This window comes from Musca vetustissima, unplaced genomic scaffold, assembly GCF_032173495.1.
Source record: "Musca vetustissima isolate MV318-11 ecotype Yass unplaced genomic scaffold, APGP_CSIRO_Mvet_v1 utg6272, whole genome shotgun sequence".
Lineage (NCBI taxonomy): Eukaryota > Metazoa > Arthropoda > Insecta > Diptera > Muscidae > Musca > Musca vetustissima.
The window spans coordinates 171955-196235 of NW_026879433.1; the positions used below are offsets into that span (position 1 = coordinate 171955).

Consider the following 24281-nt stretch of genomic DNA (forward strand, 5'->3'; position numbering starts at 1 on the left):
ATTACAAATACCTCAACAACTTAGCTATATTTAGCTTATATTGGGGAAGTATATATAATTTGAATCCTACATGGAGACAATTGCGCATTAGATGCTCTAGGTGTCTAACTTATATGTTGGAAGAGTTTTACCAAAGAAATTTTTGAGAAAAACATAAAAAGTTGGAGATTTGAGAAATTGAACACAACACAACTGTTTTTAGGACTTTTGAATCGTATGTGATAAAAAGTAGTTATTATCTTTTGAAATACGAGTAGTTAGATCAAAACTTGACCTTCTCCTGAAAAATGTTTGGTGGAACATAATTTAATATTTAATAACAATAACAATATTACTTAATATACTGGAGTATCAGCAAATGAAGGTTTACCGTCATGAGGAAAATATTATGCATATTTTTTGATTGTGGAAATTTGACGCAAATTTTTTGGTAAATAGTTTCTGAAATATATTTTCCATGAATTCGTTAATTTTTACCAACCCTATATTGATGCAATTCTGAATAGGCAAAACAGCGTTTGCCGGGTCTGCTAGTAAACAATATTTTAAAATAATTAGAACGCCTCCTGTACTGCATATATCCATGATCCATAATAATTAGCTACTAAAAATGTTACTTCTTCGAAAACTAAATGCAATAACAATGTACCAAATTCGAATTCGTTTGAACTCAAAATACTAAATTACAGCCAATTCCGTGGAAAATACGATCAAAACCACAAAAAAAACGGAAATTAGGAGGTACCATTATATGGAGGCTACCAGAAAAAGTGAACATATATTTATATTTTTTTTGTGGATACATTTAATACCCAATAAGAACCCAATGCATCCAAATTTCAGCGAATTTTGTTGAAAAACGCGCTCAAGAACCCAAAAATACCGTGGACCGGTATATCCCATCTTCGAACTTGACCTGCCTGAAACAAAAGACAACCCCATGCAAAATTTCAGCACCCTATCTCAATTCCTTCAGAAGATAGCGTGATTACAACAGACGAACGGACGGACATGGCTAGATCGTCTTAGAATCTTATCCTGATCAAGAATATATATATATATATATTGTAACGTGACCGCTACATTTTACACCACCTTATTATATACTCATTAATATAATACTAGGATACATACATTTAACCAACTCACTTTGCAATTATAATAACTAGATATTTGACTTCAATGAACAGTCATGGGGATATTGTTGAGATATGGGAAAATAATTCTCATTCACTTTGTGTTGTCGTACAGATAAGTGTTCCAGTTTTCGGCGGCAGAAATTGTCGAGTGCTGGAGTTAGACCAAGTACGAGCGAAACCGACTTGTGGCAGTGTCCGCAGTCGTAGTACCTTGTACCGAACATAGCCGAAGCCTTCGACCTGCGACTCGTTCGCTTCCTGCGATTCGTTCGCTTCCTGCGATTCGTTCGCTTCCTGCGATTCGTTGGTTCCGCGACCCGTTCGCTTCCTGCGATCCGTTCGCTTCGATATAACTCTTCTCGTTTCAGAAGGAGCTTGAACGAAGGGCCCCACCGACTACATCAACCTGAGCCGACTTCCACAATCCGAGCCGACTACATCAACCTGAGCCAACTTCTACAATCCGAGCCGACTACATTAAACCGAGCCGACTACATCAACCCGAGCCGGCTATATCAACCCGAGCCGACTACTTCAACCCAAACCGACTACATTAACCCGAGCCGGCTATATCAACCCGAGCCGACTACTTCAACCCAAGCCGACTACTTCAACCCGAGCCGACTACATCAACCCGAGTCGACTACCTCAACCCGAGCCGACTACCTCAACCCGAGCCGACTACTTCAACTCGAGCCGACTACATCAACCCGAGCCGACTACATCAACCCGAGCCGACTACTTCAACCCAAGCCGACTACTACAATCCTGAGCCGACTACTACAATCCCGAGTCGACTACTTCAACCCGAGCCGACTACTACAACCCGAGTCGACTACTATAACACAAGCCGAATGCCAAAACCTACACAACCGAAGCTGACTATACAAATACAGCTGAGTGCCACAATCGGAGCCTACTACCTATAATTGGAAGCCGATTACAGTCACCCCATCAGTCCGACGGAACGAGTCCCAACACGCCGAAACGACAACCAACGAATTAATAACTCCATCGTATTGAATATCCCGCGTGTTACTCTCTATCTAAACACAGAAGTATTACAATAAAGAATTTAATTTTACCACTCGTGTTTTTAACTTAAGGTTTGTGGGTCCTTGAGTTGACCCTGGCTGCGACTGAGCTTACTTCAGCCTTAGACAAAACCACTCGTTATAAATGGCGCCCGAGCAGGGACCCGACAAAGACACGAAAAGCGGAAAACCAAATCCTGCCTCCAGCGAAGAATTGTCGAGGTCAATGAGAAACATGTTTGGAGATTCGGATATTGAGGACTCATTAAGCCCCGAGTCGCTTAGTTGGATATATTTGCTAAAACGCGATCAACTAGTACAACACAGCAAAACGGCTGGGCTAGATACAGAGGGCTATACAGTCGATTACCTTCGGAAGCAACTCAGCAAATACATAAGGGAAACACGAACACGTGCTTCTGCAGAAGACTTACTTCGAGAGTTAGAGAAGGAAGTCAAAGCCGCGCGAGAAATATACAGCGACACCACCATCGAGGTACCAACGAAGCACCGGCTCGAAGGGATGTCTGATCTTGAAATTATGAACATAGTTAATCGGTGGTCCCTTAAGTTCCCTGCTTAAAACAATCTCGTGGAATTCCTCGAAAGATTAGAAGAACTTGCTGAGTGCCGTAGCACCCTCCTCGATCGTCTTCTTCCCTCACTACACACCATATTGGAAAGAAACGCGCTGAATTGGTATCGTGTCAAGAGGTCAGAAATAAAAACGTGGCCGCAGTTCCGTACAGAAGCAGAAAGATTTTTCCTACCTAGACGTTATCTGGGTCAACGAAAATAGAAAGTTAGGGGAAGTTATTGATTTTTTTTTCTTCTTTCTTTTTTTCGATGTAAGGGGGGATGTAACGTGACCGCTACATTTTACACCACCTTATTATATACTCGTTAATATAATACTAGGATACATACATTTGAGCAACTCACTTTGCAATTATAATAACTAGATATTTGACTTCAATGAACAGTCATGGGGATATTGTTGAGATATGGGAAAATAATTCTCATTCAATTTGTGTTGTCGTACAGATAAGTGTTCCAGTTTTCGTCGGCAGAAATTGTCGAGTGCTGGAGTTAGACCAAGTACGAGCGAAACCGACTTGTGGCAGTGCCCGCAGTCGTAGTACCTTGTACCGAACATAGTCGAAGCCTTCGACCTGCGATTCGTTCGCTTCCTGCGATTCGTTCGCTTCCGCGACTCGTTCGCTTGCTGCGATCCGTTCGCTTCGATATAACTCTTCACGTTTCAGAAGGAGCTTGAACGAAGGGCCCCACCGACTACATCAACATGAGCCGACTTCTACAATCCGAGCCGACTACATCAACCTCAGCCAACTTCTACAATCCGAGCCGACTACATCAACCTCAGCCAACTTCTACAATCCGAGCCGACTACATCAACCCGAGCCGGCTATATCAACCCGAGCCGACTACTTCAACCCAAGCCGACTACATTAACCCGAGCCGGCTATATCAACCCGAGCCGACTACTTCAACCCAAGCCGACTACATCAACCCGAGTCGACTACATCAACCCGAGTCGACTACCTCAACCCGAGCCGACTACTTCAACCCGAGCCGACTACATCAACCCGAGTCGACTACTTCAACCCAAGCCGACTACTACAACCCGAGTCGACTACTGTAACACAAGCCGAATGCCAAAACCTACACAACCGAAGCTGACTATACAAATACAGATGAGTGCCACAATCGGAGCCTACTAGCTACAATTAGAAGCCGATTACAGTCACCCCATCAGTCCGACGGAACGAGTCCCAACACACCGAAACGACAACCAATGAATTAATAACTCCATCGTATTGAAGATCCCGCATGTTACTCTCTATCTAAACACAGAAGTATTACAATAAAGAATTTAATTTTACCACTCGTGTTTTTAACTTAAGGTTTGTGGGTCCTTGAGTTGACCCTGGCTGCGACTGAGCTTACTTCAGCCTTAGACAAAACCACTCGTTATAATATATATATACTTTATAGGGTCGGAGTTACAAACGGAATGACAAAATTAATATACCCTCCATACTATAGTGGAGGGTATAAAAATGTAACCTTTTCAGAAAAAAAATATTTCACAGCGGTTTAGCGTGATTTTTTCTAATAAGTAAATTGAGTAGCCTTACTTAAGACATTAATGGGCTAAAGTTCATTGGTTTCAGTTATACTTCAAACATATATTTTTGAAATAAGTCATAAACCTAATGTCCGCATATTAATCTGGTATTTGATTTTCTTAATTTTTTGTTACAGACACTATGGAAACACTCATGGGAAATCTGATATTTTAACTTCTGGAGATTTGACGTCTTTCATGTATCAAGTAGCGAATGGCATGCATTTCCTGACTTCTCGTGGGGTACGTAACCATTGCATAATATAAACGCTACCCATCATATAATGCTATAACAAGATATCCTTTTATCGTTCGAACTCATAAAAAGGCACAGCTAACGCAATTACATTTTTTACATGATAACATTAGATAATAAATTTTTCTGGAGATAATACGTTTTATTTTTTCAGATTATACATCGGGATTTAGCAGCGAGAAATATACTTATAACCGACGATCACATATGCAAAGTTGCAGATTTTGGATTTGCGCGAGATGTTATAACATCAAAAATTTATGAACGTAAGAGTGAAGGGAAATTGCCCATAAGGTATGTATTGTAAGAAAACTTTCGCATCCACATATATATTTTTAATATTTGATATTTTGCCAAAGTGCGTCAAAAGAAACTATGCACCATTTGTTTTCATGTTCACATAAATGTATTACCTTTATTTATAATGTATAAGGGAATATTCAAAAAAGTTTTAAACTGAGATTTGCAAGCTCATAACTCGCGATACATGAACATACGAAGGCAGTTCGAATACTTCTTAGTCTAGCACAAAAAGTGCGCTAAAAACAGAAAAAAGTTAAGTGATTTAGAAACTTCCACACAAGTTAAATTTTGTTTCGATCTGGTAACTCCTTCATATAGAAAGAGGAGTTCAAAAAATACACATCCACAATTTTTTTACAATGGAAAAATTAAAAATGCGCGCTGTCATTAAATATTTATTTAAAAAAGTTTTTTTTTTCGGGACAAGAAATTCATAATGATATGGTGAACGTGTTAGGTGAAAGTTCTTTCATCAAGTGGACCAACTTTTTCAAGTCGTAATTGTTCTGAATATTGTGCCACACCTCCAATACTGCAGTTTTCTAAGTCTTTTATATATTGTTTATGATAGTAGGATCAAGCGTTATTCAATTCAAACAGATAAATTTGAACTGACACTTATAATCCACATTATTTTCCTTACAAGCACATAAACTTGAAGGGAGCCGTCAAATAGCAAATAAAACGCTTGGTTTAGTCACTACAAAAGACGACTGACTTTTCTTTATTTTTGGCTTTCTTTATATACATAATTTGCTTAACATAATAAATTAAAAATGATATTATTAATAAATACTATATAGTAATAAATGTAATAGTAATTCAACTACAGAGGCTCACAAAAGAGTATTAAAATAGAAACGATCAACAAAGCTAAGACGACGAATTGTGGTAACAACAACATCGATTTTTTTTGTATGATCAAAGCGATGTAGGGTGATCAGTACAAGGCGATGGACGACTAATCATTTGTATCATATGTATGTAAGAAGTTATATTTTAAGTCGACCAAAAGAATTTACATTTCACAGAAAATGAGAACAGGAGGTGTGTGTTGCTATGGTGAGATAAAAAATTAAGAATTTAGAGCAACAATACAGATTTGCTCTCCAACGATCAACAATGTTTTTTATGATCAGTACTATAGAAGAATAGTAATAAATGTGGACTGTAGTTGGGTGAATAGACGATAGATCAAAAGTACGGACATATCGATAAAAATTTGAAAACTAGGAAGACTTAAGGTAACGTCACACTAGGCAAATATTTGACTCAAATGTCTTTTATTTTGTTTGCCCAAAAAATGTTAAATTTGTGCACTCTTGAATTTGTGTTCACATTACATTCAAATATTTGACACATTTTGTTTGCTCAAACTGATGGAAATAGCGTCAAATAACGTCAATAACGTAAACATGTTTGACGTATGGTCACATTTGGAAATTTATGTGCACCAAAAAAAGTTTGATCAAACTGTCAGAAAACCCAAATTTATTTGCCTGAGAATATTGGGAGAAGTTTTGGCCAACTTCGATTATTTTTCTAATCCTGTTATTTATTTTATGAAATATTTTCAGGATATTGTTGTTTTTTTTTTCTGATAAAAAAAGGTTATTGTTTTGTGCAAGGAGATGTTCGATCAATCCATAACCCAAAATGGTAAACTGGGACTAGAAATCTGTCTCCTAGAAGGTAACTTATGCATTGGGAAATGGAAATGTTGACCATCAGAATAGAAACTGGGATAGGAAATTACCCGTATCATAAATACTGTTACGAATATAACATTAGATTTAAGTTAATTTAGATGAATTCCGTTAATTTACGAATTTGAATTGTAACGTAAATTTCTACTACGCAATTTATTCGAATAACTTCACAACAACAACTAATGTATAGATTTTTCTACATCCTTCCATTTCCTCTTTCATTTTCTATTTTGTTATTGTCGTACAATTCTTGTTAAACGTCATCATTGATGATCGCTTAATTCCTCTTTCTTTGTTACCCCCTCGCCTGTATATGTGTTGTTATTGTTCGCTCAATGTGTTGTTGTTATTGTTTACTCAATGTATGTTTGTATGTGTGTTTGTTGCATTGGTAGATTGTTCGTAATCTAGGCGTTACCAGATCGTCTAGAAACTTCTGCAGCGACAGGCAAGGGGCATATAAATAGAGGAAATGGGAAGGCAGTGAGTCAGTTGTGAAGTGCAAAGTAAAGTTGTGTGAATAAAATCATTGTAATAATCGTAATCAGAAAGAACCCGCGTTTTATTTGTTACGAATTGTATCGGGAAATAAAACAACGTCTACACGGGACTAAGTAAAACCCAAGAACGTAACAACTGGTGTCGGAAGTGAGATTACGATAATACTACGATGAAGTTTAAGGATCTACGAGTGGAAGACTTGAAGAAGGAGCTGAATAAATTGGAATTGTCCTCTACTGGCAACAAGACTGAACTACAAAAACGTCTGTTGGATGAGTTCGAGCGCCGTGGTATGAACATCGATGCATATGAGTTTGACAGTAAGGATGAAGTGGATTTATCGGAAATGGGCGAATCCAACGGTGGGGAAGTCCAGTCAGTAGCTGCCAAGGGTGACGATTTGAGAGAAATGCTGGCTAAAATGTTTGAGGAAAATTTCAGAAGGTTCGAAGAGAATTCCAGAAAGTTAGATGAACTCAAGGCAGAGAATTGTAGAATGTTTGACGAAAATTCGAGAATAATGAACGAGAAACTCGAGAACATTACAGAAGTTATTGGAAGGAGAGTGGAAACCGTGGAGGTCCAAATTAAAGAGTTGGATAAGAAAGTGCAGTCGGTTGACGAGAAATTTCTGGCCCACGACCACAGGGTTACGAATCTGGAGAAGAAAATTTCGGAAATGGAAATTAAAGGTGGTCCGGTGCGAGCTCCCGATAACACACTAAAAATCAAACCTCCTGTATTCGACGGCTCTACGTCATTCAATGTTTTCAAGTTACAGTTCGAGACAGTGGCTTCTAGAAATTCGTGGAACGACAGCGACAAAGCGGTTGCACTACTTCTGGCATTGAAGGGCAGTGCTGCTGATGTTATACAGAGTATTCCTGTCGCTTCTAGAAGCAACTATGAAGATGTTATTGCTGCACTGGAACGTAAGTACGGTGGCGAACATAAACAAAACATCTACCTTATGGAACTAAGGGGAAAAGTACAGAGGGCAAACGAGACGTTACAAGACTTTGCAGCTGAGGTGGAACGTTTGGTGCTAATGGCGTATCCAGGAGAGAATCACCCATTGCTGGACCGTATGAAAATCGAAACCTTTGTGAATGGCATACGTGACCCTGAGATTAAATGTGCAACATATGCGTCACCAAAAGCGTCGTTTGCCGAAACTGTGTCGTTTGCCCTTGCCCAAGAGACGGCAAGAATAATTGTTAAGCCCCAGACCCACAGGATTCGCCAACTGGAGACCGAAGGTTGCGAAACCAAATCTCTCGTTAACTCGATCAAGGACGCCATGAGGCAGGTAATAGAAGAAACAAAGTCAGTAGGGATGACTAAGCCCAGGGTTAAATGCTACAACTGCGATAAAGCAGGTCATATTGCGCGCGAATGCAGAGCTAAGCGCAAATGATCCAGGTCATCGTCACCGCCTCCAACGAAAGATGGTAGAAGAATGGCTCAACAGTCCACCAATGAGTCACCGTTAAACTAAATCGAGCCAGTCCAGCGGGGCATGAACTGGCTCCCATCGACGATGGCCCCACAATCTCCATAGCAATAGTACAACAGAAAAGTCACAACCTAACAACAACTGGGTACATCAATGGTGACAAGCGAGTTCTGACGTTAGATACTGGCGCATCAAAGTCCATCATAAGATCAGATCTGGTAAAGGGAAAAATAACGCAACTTAATGGAGTCAGACTGCGCACAGCAACGGGGGAGCCCGCGGCAGTACACGGCAAGATTACCCTGAGACTAACTATTGCCAATAAATCGGTGAATTACGAGTTTATAGTTGCCGATATCGTAGACGAAGTGATAATAGGCGCAGATTTTATGATTGCCTTCGGCATCAATCTGGATATGAAAGAGCGTGTAATGACCTGGTCTAACGTCGAAATTCCGTTAAACGTGGGCTACGACGAAAGTACACCCATTAGACGTCTGACTACGGACCATCCAGAGATAATACCGCCCTGTGCCGAAGCAATAATATGGGTACCAATGAATGGAGATTGTGGAGCCGAGAAGTTGTGGGTGGTGGAACCAGCAGAAAACAGAAACAGTAACATCCTAATAGCGAATGCCCTGGTGAAAAGCAACAAGGACGGATTAATTCCTGTTAGAGTTTTGAACCTGTCAAACAAGCAAGAGCAAATTTGCCAATTTTCCGATGTTGGACAATGCACACCAGCTGAAGCTGTAATTAATTTGGAAACTAGCACCGAAAAGCCAGCAGCCATGGAGAAGAAGCACCTCGACGGCTACATAAAAGAGTGGACACACCAATTATCACCTTCCGAGAGGAACAAGGCTAAGCAGCTATTATGGAAATATGCCTCTACCTTTGCGTTGACAAAAGAGCACCAAGGAAGAACATCAGTGGTGAAGCATGAAATCAATACAGCAGACGCGAGACCCATTAAACAGCCTCCAAGAAGTGTTCCCCTGGCGAAAAGAGACGAGGTCCAGAAGCTGATAAGTGAAATGGAAAAGAGTGGTGTAATAGAACCATCGTCAAGTCCATGGTGCTCCCCAGTGGTATTGGTCAAGAAGAAAGACGGAAGCACCCGATTTTGTGTGGACTACCGAAAGTTGAATGATGTCACCAAGAAAGACAGCTATCCTCTCCCAAGAATCGACGACACATTGGACACATTAGCCGGGACGTCATGGTTCTCCACCCTCGACCTGCAGAGTGGGTACTGGCAAGTAGAGATCGCCGAGAAAGATAAAGAAAAAACAGCGTTTGGCGTTAATGGGGGTCTCTGGCAGTTCAATGTCATGCCATTCGGACTCTGCAACACCCCGGCTACATTTGAAAGGCTGATGGAGCGTGTGTTAAAAGGGCTGCAGTGGAAGTCGTGCCTCATATACCTGGATGACATCATAGTCATGGGACGAAACTTCGACGAACACATCAAGAACTTAAAGGATGTTCTACAGCAGCTTTCGTCTTCAGGCCTCAAGCTGAACCCAAAGAAGTGCAGTCTCTTCCAACGAGAGGTGAAGTTCCTGGGGCACCACGTGACGCCGGAGGGCATATCGACGGATAAGGAGAAAATTCAAGCCGTCAGAGATTGGCCGCAGCCCCGAAATCTCCATGAGCTGCGAAGCTTTCTGGGTCTCTGCACATACTACCGTCGATTTGTCCCAAATTTTGCCAACATCGCCGCCTGTCTACACCGCTTGACGCAAAAAGGCCACAGGTTTCAGTGGGGCAAAGACCAAGAAGAGGCGTTCGGTAAACTCAAAGACATGCTATGCAGAGCCCCCATTTTGGCATACCCTATACCTGGCGGAAAGTTTGCTCTGGACACAGACGCAAGTGCGTGCGGCATCGGTGGCGTCCTTTCCCAGGAAATCGACGGACAGGAAAAGGTCATCGGGTACTACAGCCGGACATTGTCGAAGCCTGAGAGGAATTACTGTGTGACGAGGAGAGAGCTGCTTGCTGTCCTTGAGTGCGTTAAACACTTCCACAAATACCTATATGGCCAGCATTTCCTGCTGAGGACCGACCACGCTGCTCTCCAATGGTTGCTGCAGTTTAAGAATCCGGAAGGTCAACTAGCCCGTTGGATCGAGAGGCTCCAGAGTTATGACTTCAGAATCGAGCACCGAAAAGGCGGAAAGCACGGTAATGCTGATGCCCTGTCTCGTCGGCCATGCAAGGTAGAATGCAGGCATTGCTCAAAGGCTGAGAATAAAGAAAATATCGTTGATGTCCGACTATTGCAGTTTGAGTCGGGTGAAGATTGGTCGACGGAACAACGAAGAGATCCCATTCTGGGCAAAATAATTTCGGCCATAGAAACGGGCAAGCGACCTAGTCGCAAAGAAATTACCTCCGAAAGCCCTCTTTTAAAATCATATTGGGCCCAGTGGGACAGTCTACTTATAATAGATGGTTGTTTATATCGCAAATGGGAAAGTGAGGACGGTAAATCTCACCGGAACTTGATCGTCGTCCCCGACTCCAAAATAAGAGATGTCTTGTCGGAGTTTCACGATGGGCCAAGTGGAGGACATCTTGGCATAGCAAAGACCGCTGAAAAGGTAAAGCAGAGATTCTACTGGGTCGGCTGTCAAAAATACATTGCCGACTGGATCGCCAATTGTGAAAGGTGCATAAGAGCTAAAGGTCCAACACGGAAGAGTCGAGGCTACATGCAGCAGTATAATTCAGGAGCCCCTTTTGAAAGAATCGCAATGGATGTAGCTGGACCGTTCCCCACAAGCGACTCTGGGAACCGGTATGTCTTAGTGGTCATGGATTACTTCAGTAAATGGCCAGAGGTTTATGCTATCCCGAATCAAGAAGCCAGGACAATTGTGGATGTGTTCAGCAAAAATTGGATTTGTCGCTATGGTGTTCCATCTGAGGTTCATTCCGATCAAGGTAGGAATTTTGAATCAGCGATCTTCAAGGAAATGTGCGACTCCTACGGAATCAAGAAAACCAGAACGACGCCCCTACATCCACAATCAGATGGCATGGTGGAAAGATTCAATCGCACCCTGGAAGAACATCTACGGAAAGTGGTGGACAGTGGCCAACGAGACTGGGATGAGCATATTCCAAAGTTTTTACTGGCTTATAGATCGGCCATTCATGATTCCACATCCCGGACCCCAGCCAAAGTTCTGTTCGGAAATGAATTAAAGCTACCTGGCGATTTGATATTCGGTGCTACCCCAAACGACGATGTGAACCAAGAAGAAGACAGTCAAAACTCTTTTAGTAAAGTCCACGATGCAGTCCGACATCGAATAAAAATGGTTAGCAACCGCATGAAGGCAAGGTACGATCGAGCGGCAAATACTGATGGGTTTCAAGAAGGGCAACTGGTACTATTGTTCAACCCACAACGAAAGAAAGGACTATGCCCCAAATTGCAAACGCACTGGGAAGGACCCTACAAGATCGTCGCGAAAATAAATGACGTCGTTTATCGCATCCAGAGGAGCGACAGTCCCAGGTCGAAGATGAAAGTTGTACATTTGGAGCGGCTGGCCCCCTACGGAACGGGAACTGTGCCTATTCGGGACGAACAGGCTTAAGCGGGGGGCAATGTTACGAATATAACATTAGATTTAAGTTAATTTAGATGAATTCCGTTAATTTACGAATTTGAATTGTAACGTAAATTTCTACTACGCAGTTTATTCGAATAACTTCACAACAACAACTAATGTATAGATTTTTCTACATCCTTCCATTTCCTCTTTCATTTTCTATTTTGTTATTGTCGTACAATTCTTGTTAAACGTCATCATTGATGATCGCTTAATTCCTCTTTCTTTGTTACCCCCTCGCCTGTATATGTGTTGTTATTGTTCGCTCAATGTGTTGTTGTTATTGTTTACTCAATGTAAGTTTGTATGTGTGTTTGTTGCATTGGTAGATTGTTCGTAATCTAGGCGTTACCAGATCGTCTAGAAACTTCTGCAGCGACAGGCAAGGGGCATATAAATAGAGGAAATGGAAAGGCAGTGAGTCAGTTGTGAATCAGATCGCGAATTGAAACCGTCGTGTAAAGTAAAGTGCAAAGTAAAGTTGTGTGAATAAAATCATTGTAATAATCGTAATCAGAAAGAACCCGCGTTTTATTTGTTACGAATTGTATCGGGAAATAAAACAACGTCTACACGGGACTAAGTAAAATCCAAGAACGTAACAATACATATAAATTTTTTTTTCTCCAAAATCAGCTATTTTTGTTGTTGCCATTGAAAATATTTTGACAATTTTCGTAAAATATTTGCCTAGTGTAACCTTACCTTAAAGCTAAGCTCACAAAGCGCAAAAATGTTTTGTTTTCATCAAAAAAAAAAAAAAAAAAAAAAAAAAAACAAATTGAACACTCCTGATTTTGTGTTCACTTTACATTCAAATATTTGACAAAATTGTGTGCACAAACAGAAGGCAAATAGTGTCAAATAACGTAAATGGAAAACATATATGACTGGTGGTCACCTTTGAAAATATATTTGTACCAAAAAATGTTTGATCAAACTCAGAAATTTATTTGCCAGAGAATATTGAGAGAAATTTTGGCCAACTTCGATTTTTTTTATTTCTGTTTTGTATTTTATGAATTATTTTTAAGATATTATTGTTTGTTTTGGGGAAATGTGGCTAGAACTCTGTAAATATCGTACACGAGGCCGTCCATTGAATCTCCATCTTCAAAATAAAATGGACGGAAATGCCAGGAGAAAAAGAAATACCAAACAATCAGGTTGGAAAATGTAGGAAACATAACTGGAAATAAACGGAACCTTGTATTATGGCAGACATCATAAAAACTTTAAATATGAAATACAAACCTCAGCATACTTTATATATGAACTATAGCAAATATTATTCTATATCGAAATTGTTCTGTTAAAATGTTTATGGCCTTCAAAAATTCCGGGAGAATTACACCAACATGCCGAAATTGGACCGGTACCGTTATATGGAAACCACTTCGGTTGCACAATGCTGCTAAAAAAATAGCTGAAAGTGGAATGGCCTTAGATATAGGGGGCTATTTTAAAACATTGACTTCTCAATTGGAAAACACGGTTAAAAACCATTAGAATACTAAATAAGATAAATCTATGGTCTTATATTCTATTCGAAATAACAACATTATGGATGTAGTTGAAATGCGTGCACAATTTTATCATAAAACAAAATTTATAAAATATACAAGCGGACACAATGTATTAATCAGCTGTTATTTTCCTTTGTTTGCTGTTACAAAAATATTGTAAGGCCAAACTAAAGTTTGACCGAAAAACAGTCTTTAAGTGTTCACATTTTGGGCACATTGCTCAAATTTTAGCTTGCTGTCAAATAATTTTGTTTTGTGGTCAGATTATGGCAAAGAAATATATGACACTTTTCGTCGAATATTTGCCTAATGTTACCTTAACTTAACACTAGCGGATGGTGATTTGTTGTTGTGGTGATGAATCATCTCATGATTTATTCCGTACAAAGAAAAACATCAAATAGGCGGCCGATTTCAGTTCGGCTTGATGACCAAAAACAGCAATGCAGTTATAATTCGGAGCGAACGTATAATGTATCGCTCCATTACAAAAACGTTCGAACGATATTTGCATTTTTGCCAAGTGGATTTTTGAGTTTTTTACTAATAATACACATGCCTTAGAAGATGGATATATAATGACACGAGCAAGATTCATTTTTCTGTTATGAATTATGTTAACAACAGCCGTTCCCAAGAGTACATAAATATCGTGGGCGGTAAATGATAACGGTGGATGAACAACTTTTTTATTCAAATACTGTTGCGACAAATTTGATGCTCAACTTAAGACGTTGGTTTATACGATTAATGAATCTTTATCCGATCTGCGAGGAAAGCATCTAAATAATTATTTTTTATGTTTTGCTCCCACAGAGTCTAAGTTAAATCTGAAAACCGTTGCAAACAAATATAAACAATTATTGGATACCAATGATCCGTGGTGACGTCATTGGCTGCCATTCCAACAATGTTGGATAGATTTCAAAGTTTCAATTTGTACATAAGGGATATCAAACAACCTTTTGATGTGAGAACTTACGACAATAAGCTTATTGTCATATGTGTCGAACAAAGCTTTCCACGTTAGAGGGAAACTACGACAGAGACGTTTAATGTTCGAGACACGACAATTGTTTACAAATACAGATCCCCGAAAGTGGGCCAAGATTTGAAATCGCCAGCAAAAACATCAATATCGATAGGTGGAACAACAAGAATATGATTATCGACAGGTGGACAAATGTAGCTATTGGAGGTGGTAGAAGGTTGAACTTCAGGAGCAACGAGATAAGTGGTGGACTATTTTTATATAAGAAGGGGATTATATGAGAACCACGGACGTACGCAGGATTTCATTTCGGGGCGTCTCGATGGCGCGAAATGAAAAAAAGTCGAATTTTGCCTTCCTTATATATGAGATGAGTTTAATAAATGTATTATTTTAATATACATAATGTTCGTTAAAATGTATTAAAACTTAAGGCAATATTTTATATTTATTAAGCTCACAAAAATATATAACTTCATTACTCTTAATTTATTGCGTATATATTAAATGTTTTGAATATTAAAAAATAATATCTATTTCAAATCGAGGGTCCTACTATTTTTAATTTTTTTTAGTTATTTAATCAGTATTTACTACAGACTTAAGGGGGCCATACCCATTCTCGATTTCAAAAAATTTATTTCAAGAATGTCCCTACCAATATTCAAGTGCAAATCTCAACAATTTTTGAAGATATAGCCGATTTATCGTGTTAGCATCAGGTGACAGCAATAGGGCTTCTCAAACTTAAAACGCGTTTTCCTCAAAACAGCGTTTTTGCAAATGGCGGGCACGATAACTCAAAAACTAATAACCCAATCGATTTCAAATTTTGGGACGTTTCTCTGTGAGTATATAGCTATCGTATGAACTAGTATAAAGCCAATCGGTGAAGATCTTCCTTATTTTTTAACTTATTTTGTGGTCAAAAATAGGCAATTTTTCAAAAAAATTAAATTCAAAGTTCCGCCATTTTGTTAATTGTTGTGCGATGTCAATCATCCTAGTTCATACCAGAGCCAGACATGTACTCTTTCTAACACCGTTGGAATTTTCGGATTCCTATGTTCCAGTGAGGAGTATTTTTAATCTTGTATTTCAAATATAAATTAAATTAATTCCAATTATTGTAATTCGCGAATATCGTCACAAATGGTTAAACACATTTGTTTTCTTTGCAGTACTAGTCAAATCACATTGAAATTTGGTTAAATTGTCGCGAAAAACAAATTGAAGCATGAAGACGTCTGAAAATAAAATAAATTAATTTTTTAATTAAATCGAAATGTTTTTTGAATTTTCGATTTTTTTAGTGTGGTTAAGGGTATACGGTTTTGCCTTAATCTTCTAAAATATGCGACGCTTTTTTCTTCAAATTCTTTTAGATATTGTTAAATATTGGTATATTCATCTGACAACAGTTTCGACTGTAAAAATGACTAAATATATTACAGTTACAATACATAAAAATTATCAATATTTGAAATCAGTTGATGCGCATGCGCTTTTCGTATAAACCGACTCAATGTCTTTTAATAATTATGCATTTTTCGATGTTTTATGCGCATCCGATTTCAGTAATCTCCTTTGAAAACACACAAAAGGACACCTATTTTAAAAGGATCGGTTAAGAACCGCGGACAATCGATTTTGGATAAAATACCCATATTATTCGCGTATCGATATATTTTTGACCTCTTCTCACACAGATTTGCAAATATGATAACACAAGAATGAATGTATGTGAAATCAATTCGAAAAAAACTCGATTATATACGCGAATTTGTCAAAATAAGTTTTTGCAGTTTTTCCCACATTCAAGGTACCTATATCCGCCGTTTTATTGGGCGGAATTGAACATTTAGACTCAAAAAATATTTTTTTATAAAAATTTACACACCAAATGTTCGTCTTTGGAATCCAATTGTAAAGAAGCTACGGTGAGCACATTCATGAGATATACACTAAACAAAGCAAAATCACGAGCTCTACAATCCTATAATTAGTTTACTCCATTATCTAAATTCGCATCCTAATTATAAGAAAAATTCAAAAAACACCAAAAATCCTGCTTCAAAATGTCAGCATCCTTTTTGGGTGGATGCAGTGATTATATCGAAAAATCATACATTTAAACCATATTTTCCATGGGGTATTCTGCAACTTAGTCACTGATCACATGTGCGTGCGTTGTGTAGTATAGCCACAAATCAGGAACGAACACAAAAAAATCTCGTTGGCTTCAACCCGTTTTTACCCATTTTTCTACATTACCACCATCACAGTTTCCACCAAACTTATTATTTTTTTTACCAATATTTTAAGATGTTGATAAGAACACTTCATTTTATAGAAATGAATTTAAATTGCAAACCTCAGTTTCAAGGAATTTAAAAGATTTTTGTAATTTCCCATATGTGCAAAGTTACAAACCTTAACATGCATTGGTATTCATTTACTAGCCCATTTAAAATCTTAAAAATAAAAAATCAAGAATGGGGGGTTTCCCTTAAGCATAGGCAGAAAAACGTGGGCTTTGTATTTGATTTTCAGCTACTTTTTTACTCGACGTGGGTTAGAAAACCTTTCAGCTGAGGCTGTGGTTACCGGTATTGCTATTAACATTTGTAACAATATATTTATATTTGGAAATAGATTTTCGTCACATACTACAATCCTGTCAAGTGAATTAGATTCGATTAGGTCGGGGATATTTCGCTTTTCACAAAGTGATCCACAGATCCACTTTCAAATATTTTTCATAAAATTGTATGATTTCTTTAAAATCTTAACATTAAAATTTTATAATTCTCGATAACATTTTAATTTTTTTCATTTTCCAGAAATCTGCTTCTCGTATTTGCCATTAGTTCGTTCAAACATTACATTATATAATTCTATAAAATATTCGGAATTTGGCCTTGAAACTTCTACTTCTTAGAAATAAATCTAAATTAAATCAGACAACGATTCCACTATATCTTCTATATTTGATATGAAAATGTGTTGAAGCCAACAAGTTTTTTTTTTGTGTTCCTTCCTGATTTATGGTTAAACTACACAACGCACGTTCTAATGTATGATTTTTTAGTATAATCACTACATCCACCCAAAACGGATACTGACATTTTGTGGCCGGATTTTTTGTGTTTTTTTTTTTTTAATTTTTCTTATAATCAGGACGCGCAATCAGATAATGGACTAAACTGATTATATGATTGTAGAACTCGAGATTTTGCTTCGTTTAGTGTTTATCTCATGAATGTGTCACCCTAGCTTCATTGCAATTGGATTCCAAATAAGAAAATTTGGTGCGTAAATTTTTATAAAAAAAACATATTTTTTGAGTCTAAATTTAAGAAAGTATATTTCAAATTTTTACGTGCCGGATCTAATGAGCCCATGAGCTCTACAATCCTATAATTAGTTTACTCCATTATCTAAATTCGCATCCTAATTATAAGAAAAATTCAAAAAACACCGAAAATCCTGCTTCAAAATGTCAGCATCCTTTTTGGGTGGATGCAGTGATTATATCGAAAAATCATACATTTAAACCATATTTTCCATGGGGTATTCTGCAACTTAGTCACTGATCACATGTGCGTGCGTTGTGTAGTATAGCCACAAATCAGGAACGAACACAAAAAAACTCGTTGGCTTCAACCCGTTTTTACCCATTTTTCTACATTACCACCATCACAGTTTCCACCAAGCTTATTATTTTTTTTACCAATATTTTAAGATGTTGATAAGAACACTTCATTTTATAGAAATGAATTTAAATTATATGCAATATGTTCATATTTCGCGAGTTATAACCTTGCAAACCTCAGTTTCAAGGAATTTAAAAGATTTTTGTAATTTCCCATTTGTGCAAAGTTACAAACCTTAACATGCATTGGTATTCATTTACTAGCCCATTTAAAATCTTAAAAATAAAAAATCAAGAATGGGGGGTTTCCCTTAAGCATAGGCAGAAAAACGTGGGCGTTGTATTTGATTTTCAGCTACTTTTTTACTCGACGTGGGTTAGAAAACCTTTCAGCTGAGGCTGTGGTTACCGGTATTGCTATTAACATTTGTAACAATATATTTATATTTGGAAATAGATTTTCGTCACATACTACAACCCTGTCAAGTGAATTAGATTCGATTAGGTCGGGGATATTTCGCTTTTCACAAAGTGATCCACAGATCCACTTTCAGATATTTTTCATAAAATTGTATGATTTCTTTAAAATCTTAACATTAAAATTTTATAATTCTCGATAACATTTTAATTTTTTTCATTTTCCAGAAATCTGCTTCTCGTATTTGCCATTAGTTCGTTCAAACATTACATTATATAATTCTATAAAATATTCGGAATTTGGCCTTGAAACTTCTACTTCTTAGAAATAAATCTAAATTAAATCAGACAACGATTCCACTATATCTTCTATATTTGATATGAAAATGTGTTGAAGCCAACAAGTTTTTTTTTGTGTTCCTTCCTGATTTGTGGTTAAACTACACAACGCACGTTCTAATGTATGATTTTTTAGTATAATCACTACATCCACCCAAAACGGATACTGACATTTTGTGGCCGGATTTTTTGTGTGTTTTTTTTTTTAATTTTTCTTATAATCAGGACGCGCAATCAGATAATGGACTAAACTGATTATATGATTGTAGAACTCGAGATTTTGCTTCGTTTAGTGTTTATCTCATGAATGTGTCACCCTAGCTTCATTGCAATTTGATTCCAAATAAGAAAATTTGGTGCGTAAATTTTTATAAAAAAACATATTTTTTGAGTCTAAATTTAAGAAAGTACATTTCAAATTTTTACGTGCCGGATCTAATGAGCCCATGTTCAAATCCGCCCAATAAAACGGCGGATATAGGTACCTTGAATGTGGGGAAAACTGCAAAAACTTATACAAATTCGCGTATACATACATTCATGTTTGTATTATCAAATTCGCGAATATGTGTGAAAATAGGTGAAAATACATCAATACAATAAATCAATATGCATATTTTATCCAAAATTGATTGTGGTGGCACATCCGCGGTTCTTAACTACTTTTTTTTTAAACAGGTGTACTTTTGTTTAGGAGATTATTGAAATCTGATGCGGAAAGAAATCGTATGCCCCTTGCGTCATGTTTAACCATTTTTAGGGATTTTGCATGGTAAAGTGCATCGAGCGGCACACTTTGGCCGTTAAATGAAACCACGAAAAATTCATAATTATTAGAAGAGATTGATTCGGTTTATACGCATGCGCATCAACTGATTTTAACGAATACGTGAACTGTATGCTTTTTAATGTTGATCATTTTCATATACTGTAACAGCAATATATTTGGTCTTTTTTTAAGATGAAACTCTTATCAGAGGAATCTACCGATATATAACAATCATCTAAAAGAATTTTAAGAAGAAAGCGTCGCATATTTTAGAAGATGTAGACAAAACCGTATTCCCTTAACCATACTAAAAAAATCAATTCTTTTTTAGAAATGTTCGTGTTTTTTTTGTTTTTGTTTTTTTTTTTTGCGACTATTAAACTTAATTTCAATATGATTTGATTAGTATTCAAAGAAAACAAATGTGTTTAACCATAGGACATTCATTTAATTAATATTTGAAATACAAGATAACTTTGGTGTGCAGCATCCGAATTTGTGAACACGAACAGATTTCGAATCAGCATATTTTCCTTAACCTATGTACCAAAAATCATGAATGTGATCGCAAAAAAAATTCAATTTTTTTATGGAATTTTTAAAGAATTTTGTAATTTCCTATATATATTTATTATTATCCCTGATTAGATTAGCCGTCTAAAAATGGAAAAAATGTGGTGTAAAACCATCAACAAAGGAAATTTTAATTCTACTTTAAGAGCTAAATGCCGATATTCCAACATCAAAATTAAAGAAATATTTAGCAATCTGTTACAATACGTACTATTTCACGATATTTAAAGTCTATTCCTTAAATAAGATGGACTAAACTAATGACCAAGATACGTTTAAGGAACTCTTACAAGAACAATTTGTGGAATTCGATAAATGCACATGGCTTGGACAAATACATTTTAAATTACGATAATGTAAAAAACATGTGGTAAGATCGAAGCCGAATTTCTAGGGGGAGGTCATATGGTATGGGTTGCATATTCGTACGAATATAAGCTTCCACTTTGTGATGTGTCCACCAAAATGGATTCTGAAATGTATATTTAATTATTAGACGATGTTTTAATTAAAATTAGGACAAAAATAAAATTTTTCACCAGGATAACGCTTCCATCCAGCCTCGAAGCAAACAAAAACTTGCTTTTCTGACAGAAATATAAATATTTTGCCACAGACGGCTTGCTCTCCAGACTGTAATCCTATTGCAAACCTATATGAGATTCCTGTGGCAAAAGTGTATGACTCGGCATAAAGTTTTCTTTTGTAAATTACCGTAAATATGTTGTGAATGAATGCTGGTTAGATATCAGCATAAATACTGTCCAAAATTTGGTATGCAAACCGTTATCACAAATAGAGAAGGCAGTGTTGCAATTGTTTTATAAAATTGAATATCTCACTGTTTATTACCAAAAGTTCACTGCACATCAATTGCAAATATTGGTGTAAAAGCATTAAGTCGTGGTACCGATCTAAATATTTGTAGTTGTTATTGTTCTGATGTTCTAAGGCAGATTTTGACTTAGAAGTTGTGATTATTATGCTAAAAAATGCAAATTTTCGACGATTCATTTAACACATTCTTGCCGAATGACATTTCTTGATGTTGGTCATTTTTTATATATCTGACAAATTGATATTTTTCTTTTTTATCCGATAGAACTACGTTGTAAGGTATGATATAGGCCTAAGAGTTTGGAAAGTCGCTAAATATTGCTCCTAGACCCACCAAGTCATGTTTGCCCGCCTAGAAATATTATAAGACAGATATAATTTCTAGTTATGGGCAAATCATCTATTGCAAGTAGGTTCGGTCCTGGACAAAGGATTGGGCAATTATCGGTTAATATTTAGGAAATGAAATGGACCAACAACTTTATTTTTGTCTGTCTTTCTGGTCGCTCTAGACCCGGACAAGACTGAATTTTATACGAGGAAATAAATTTGTTCAGGAAATGCATGGATGTTCTAATGAATATCGGTCAATATTTAGCGGATCAAATGTGCAAAAATTATTAAATTTATCCCGGAAAACGTAGACCAGGGAAGGTGACAGTATATCCAAGAGAAGTAGATGACCTTTAAGTTTATACCAATAATATTGCTGTATATTCTCAGATGTGGGAAAGAGAAAGATAAACAAATGTGAGCATTCATATTTAACTATAGCTACTACAATTTAGTAGCCATCCGAATGTATACTAGTATTTCAATAGGAAAAAATACAACTAGGATCCGATTCCGATGAAGAGGAAAATCAAATCATAAATCATCAGCATATTTTCCTTAACCTATGTACCAAAAATCATGAATGGGCTCGCAAAAAAAATTCCATTTTTTTTATGGAATTTTTAAAGAATTTTGTAATTTCCTATATATATTTATTATTATCCCTGATTAGATTAGCCGTCTAAAAATGGAAAAAAAATGTGGTGTAAAACCATCAACAAAGGAAATTCCAATTCTACTTTAAGAGATAAAGGACGAATTCGAAAGAATCCAGCTAAATGCCGATATTCCAACATCAAAATTAAAGAAATATTTAGCAATCTGTTACAATACGTACTATTTCACGATATTTAAAGTATATTCCTTAAATAAGATGGACTAAACTAATGACCAAGCTACGTTTAAGGAACTCTTACAAGAACAATTTGTGGAATTCGATAAATGCCCATGGCTTGGACAAATACATTTTAAATTACGATAATGTAGCCAGCAATCCGCACTACAATTTAGTAGCCATCCGAATGTATACTAGTATGTCAATAGGAAAAAATGAAATAACGACGGTTAATAGCATTCCGGTGAAGAGGAAAATCAAATCATAACTAAATATGTTTATAAGAGACAAAAAAAAAATCAATAAATTCAAAACATATGATCCCTATGTTATTGTTAGTTTTTTTCTGTTTCGGTTTATCAATATTAAAATCAAAAAAAATATAGAAAAGTTCAACGACTTACATGTTTAAAATGTTTATATGTATTCCTCTTTGAAAGTGCTTTCTCGGTGATCATCTCAAGCCGGTTAATACTGGTTTTTAAAAACTAAGAGAAAGATAAACAAATGTGAGCACTCATATTTAACTAAACCCAGTAGTCGTCAGGCCATTACAATTTAGTAGCCATCCGAATGTACACTAGTATTTCAATAGGAAAAAATGAAATAACGGTGGTTAATAGTGGAAGTGATGCAAATGTGGTATAGGTTGGTAATGTGGTATAGTCACTTTTTTTGTAAACTGAAAATTTTAGAATAACTGAAACATTTTCTATAGTTTGCTGTTCTCAAAAAAATAAGATAGCAATGACCTGTTTAATTTATTTAAATCACGTTGAGAATCAGTACCAAAAATAAAATTTTTCATGAAATTGACTTTTTTTCGGTTGAATTTTAAAAATAATTTTTTGTTTTACGGATGTACTTTAATCCTTATTACTAAAGCATTAAAATAATCAGTATGAACTAAAAATCAAATAATATGCGCGATTGCACCACATAATCACCAATTTGGAAAAAAACTAGACATTTCTTCAGTAAACACAAGTGTAGGTAATGTGGTATACCTTGATTCTGCATGAAAAAAGGCCAACACTATACAAAATCTCATTACTATGTGAAACATTTGTACTCTACGAGAGTCTACCATGAATCACAGGGATGAAAAACAAAGGCTATGAGCTTTAACAACTTCTCCATACAAAAATTAAATATTGCCATGTGTAGACATTATTATATAATAAAAATTAAAGTTGCACTCAACGTATCCGTTAAAAATCTTAACAGACATAAATCTCGAGCTAATTCGCATTCAATAAAAACGATAAATTATATAAGATATCAATTGGAAGTGAAAATTATACTATACCACATTAACATCATGTGGTATACCACATTACCTGCACTTTTTTTAAAATCACTTTTTATGGGATTTCAAATATTTTCTCAAATATCTCTTAAATTGTTAGAATAATATTATTTTCAAATTGATACATGGGAAGACTACATATGTAGCATGTTAAGTGTAAATTTTCAATTTAATCGGATAAAAAATAAAAATTTGGCAATCTAAAAACAAATGGGTATACCACATTTGCATCACCTCCTATAGCATACAACTAGGATCCGATTCAGATGAATCGTATATCTATTGCATTGTGAAACAAAATCCATACTAGAAATGAAGAACAAAACCAAATATAATAAAATGTCTTCGTACTTGCGTCTGAATTGGATGGCATTGTATTGCACTTGATTGTTAATATAGTTTCGTTATTTGGTTTTGCAGCTTGTGTTTTACCGTTATTTATTTCTTGTTCTTGCAATTCTTTTGAAGAAAAATGTCATTTTCTGTTGTGGTAATAAAAAATAAAATAATAATATTAA

The 24281-nt window shown here is 36.5% G+C and overlaps 1 protein-coding gene across 1 annotated transcript in view; it reads left to right on the forward strand.

The window, feature by feature from the left end:
* The window catches only part of LOC133324338 (tyrosine kinase receptor Cad96Ca), a 127543-nt gene that overhangs the window by 89151 nt on the left and 14111 nt on the right, over positions 1 to 24281 (forward strand). The window contains exons 7-8 of the mRNA XM_061533183.1: positions 4460 to 4565; positions 4733 to 4872. Coding sequence (XP_061389167.1) covers positions 4460 to 4565; positions 4733 to 4872 — 246 coding nt within the window. The remainder of the gene's footprint in view (positions 1 to 4459; positions 4566 to 4732; positions 4873 to 24281) is intronic.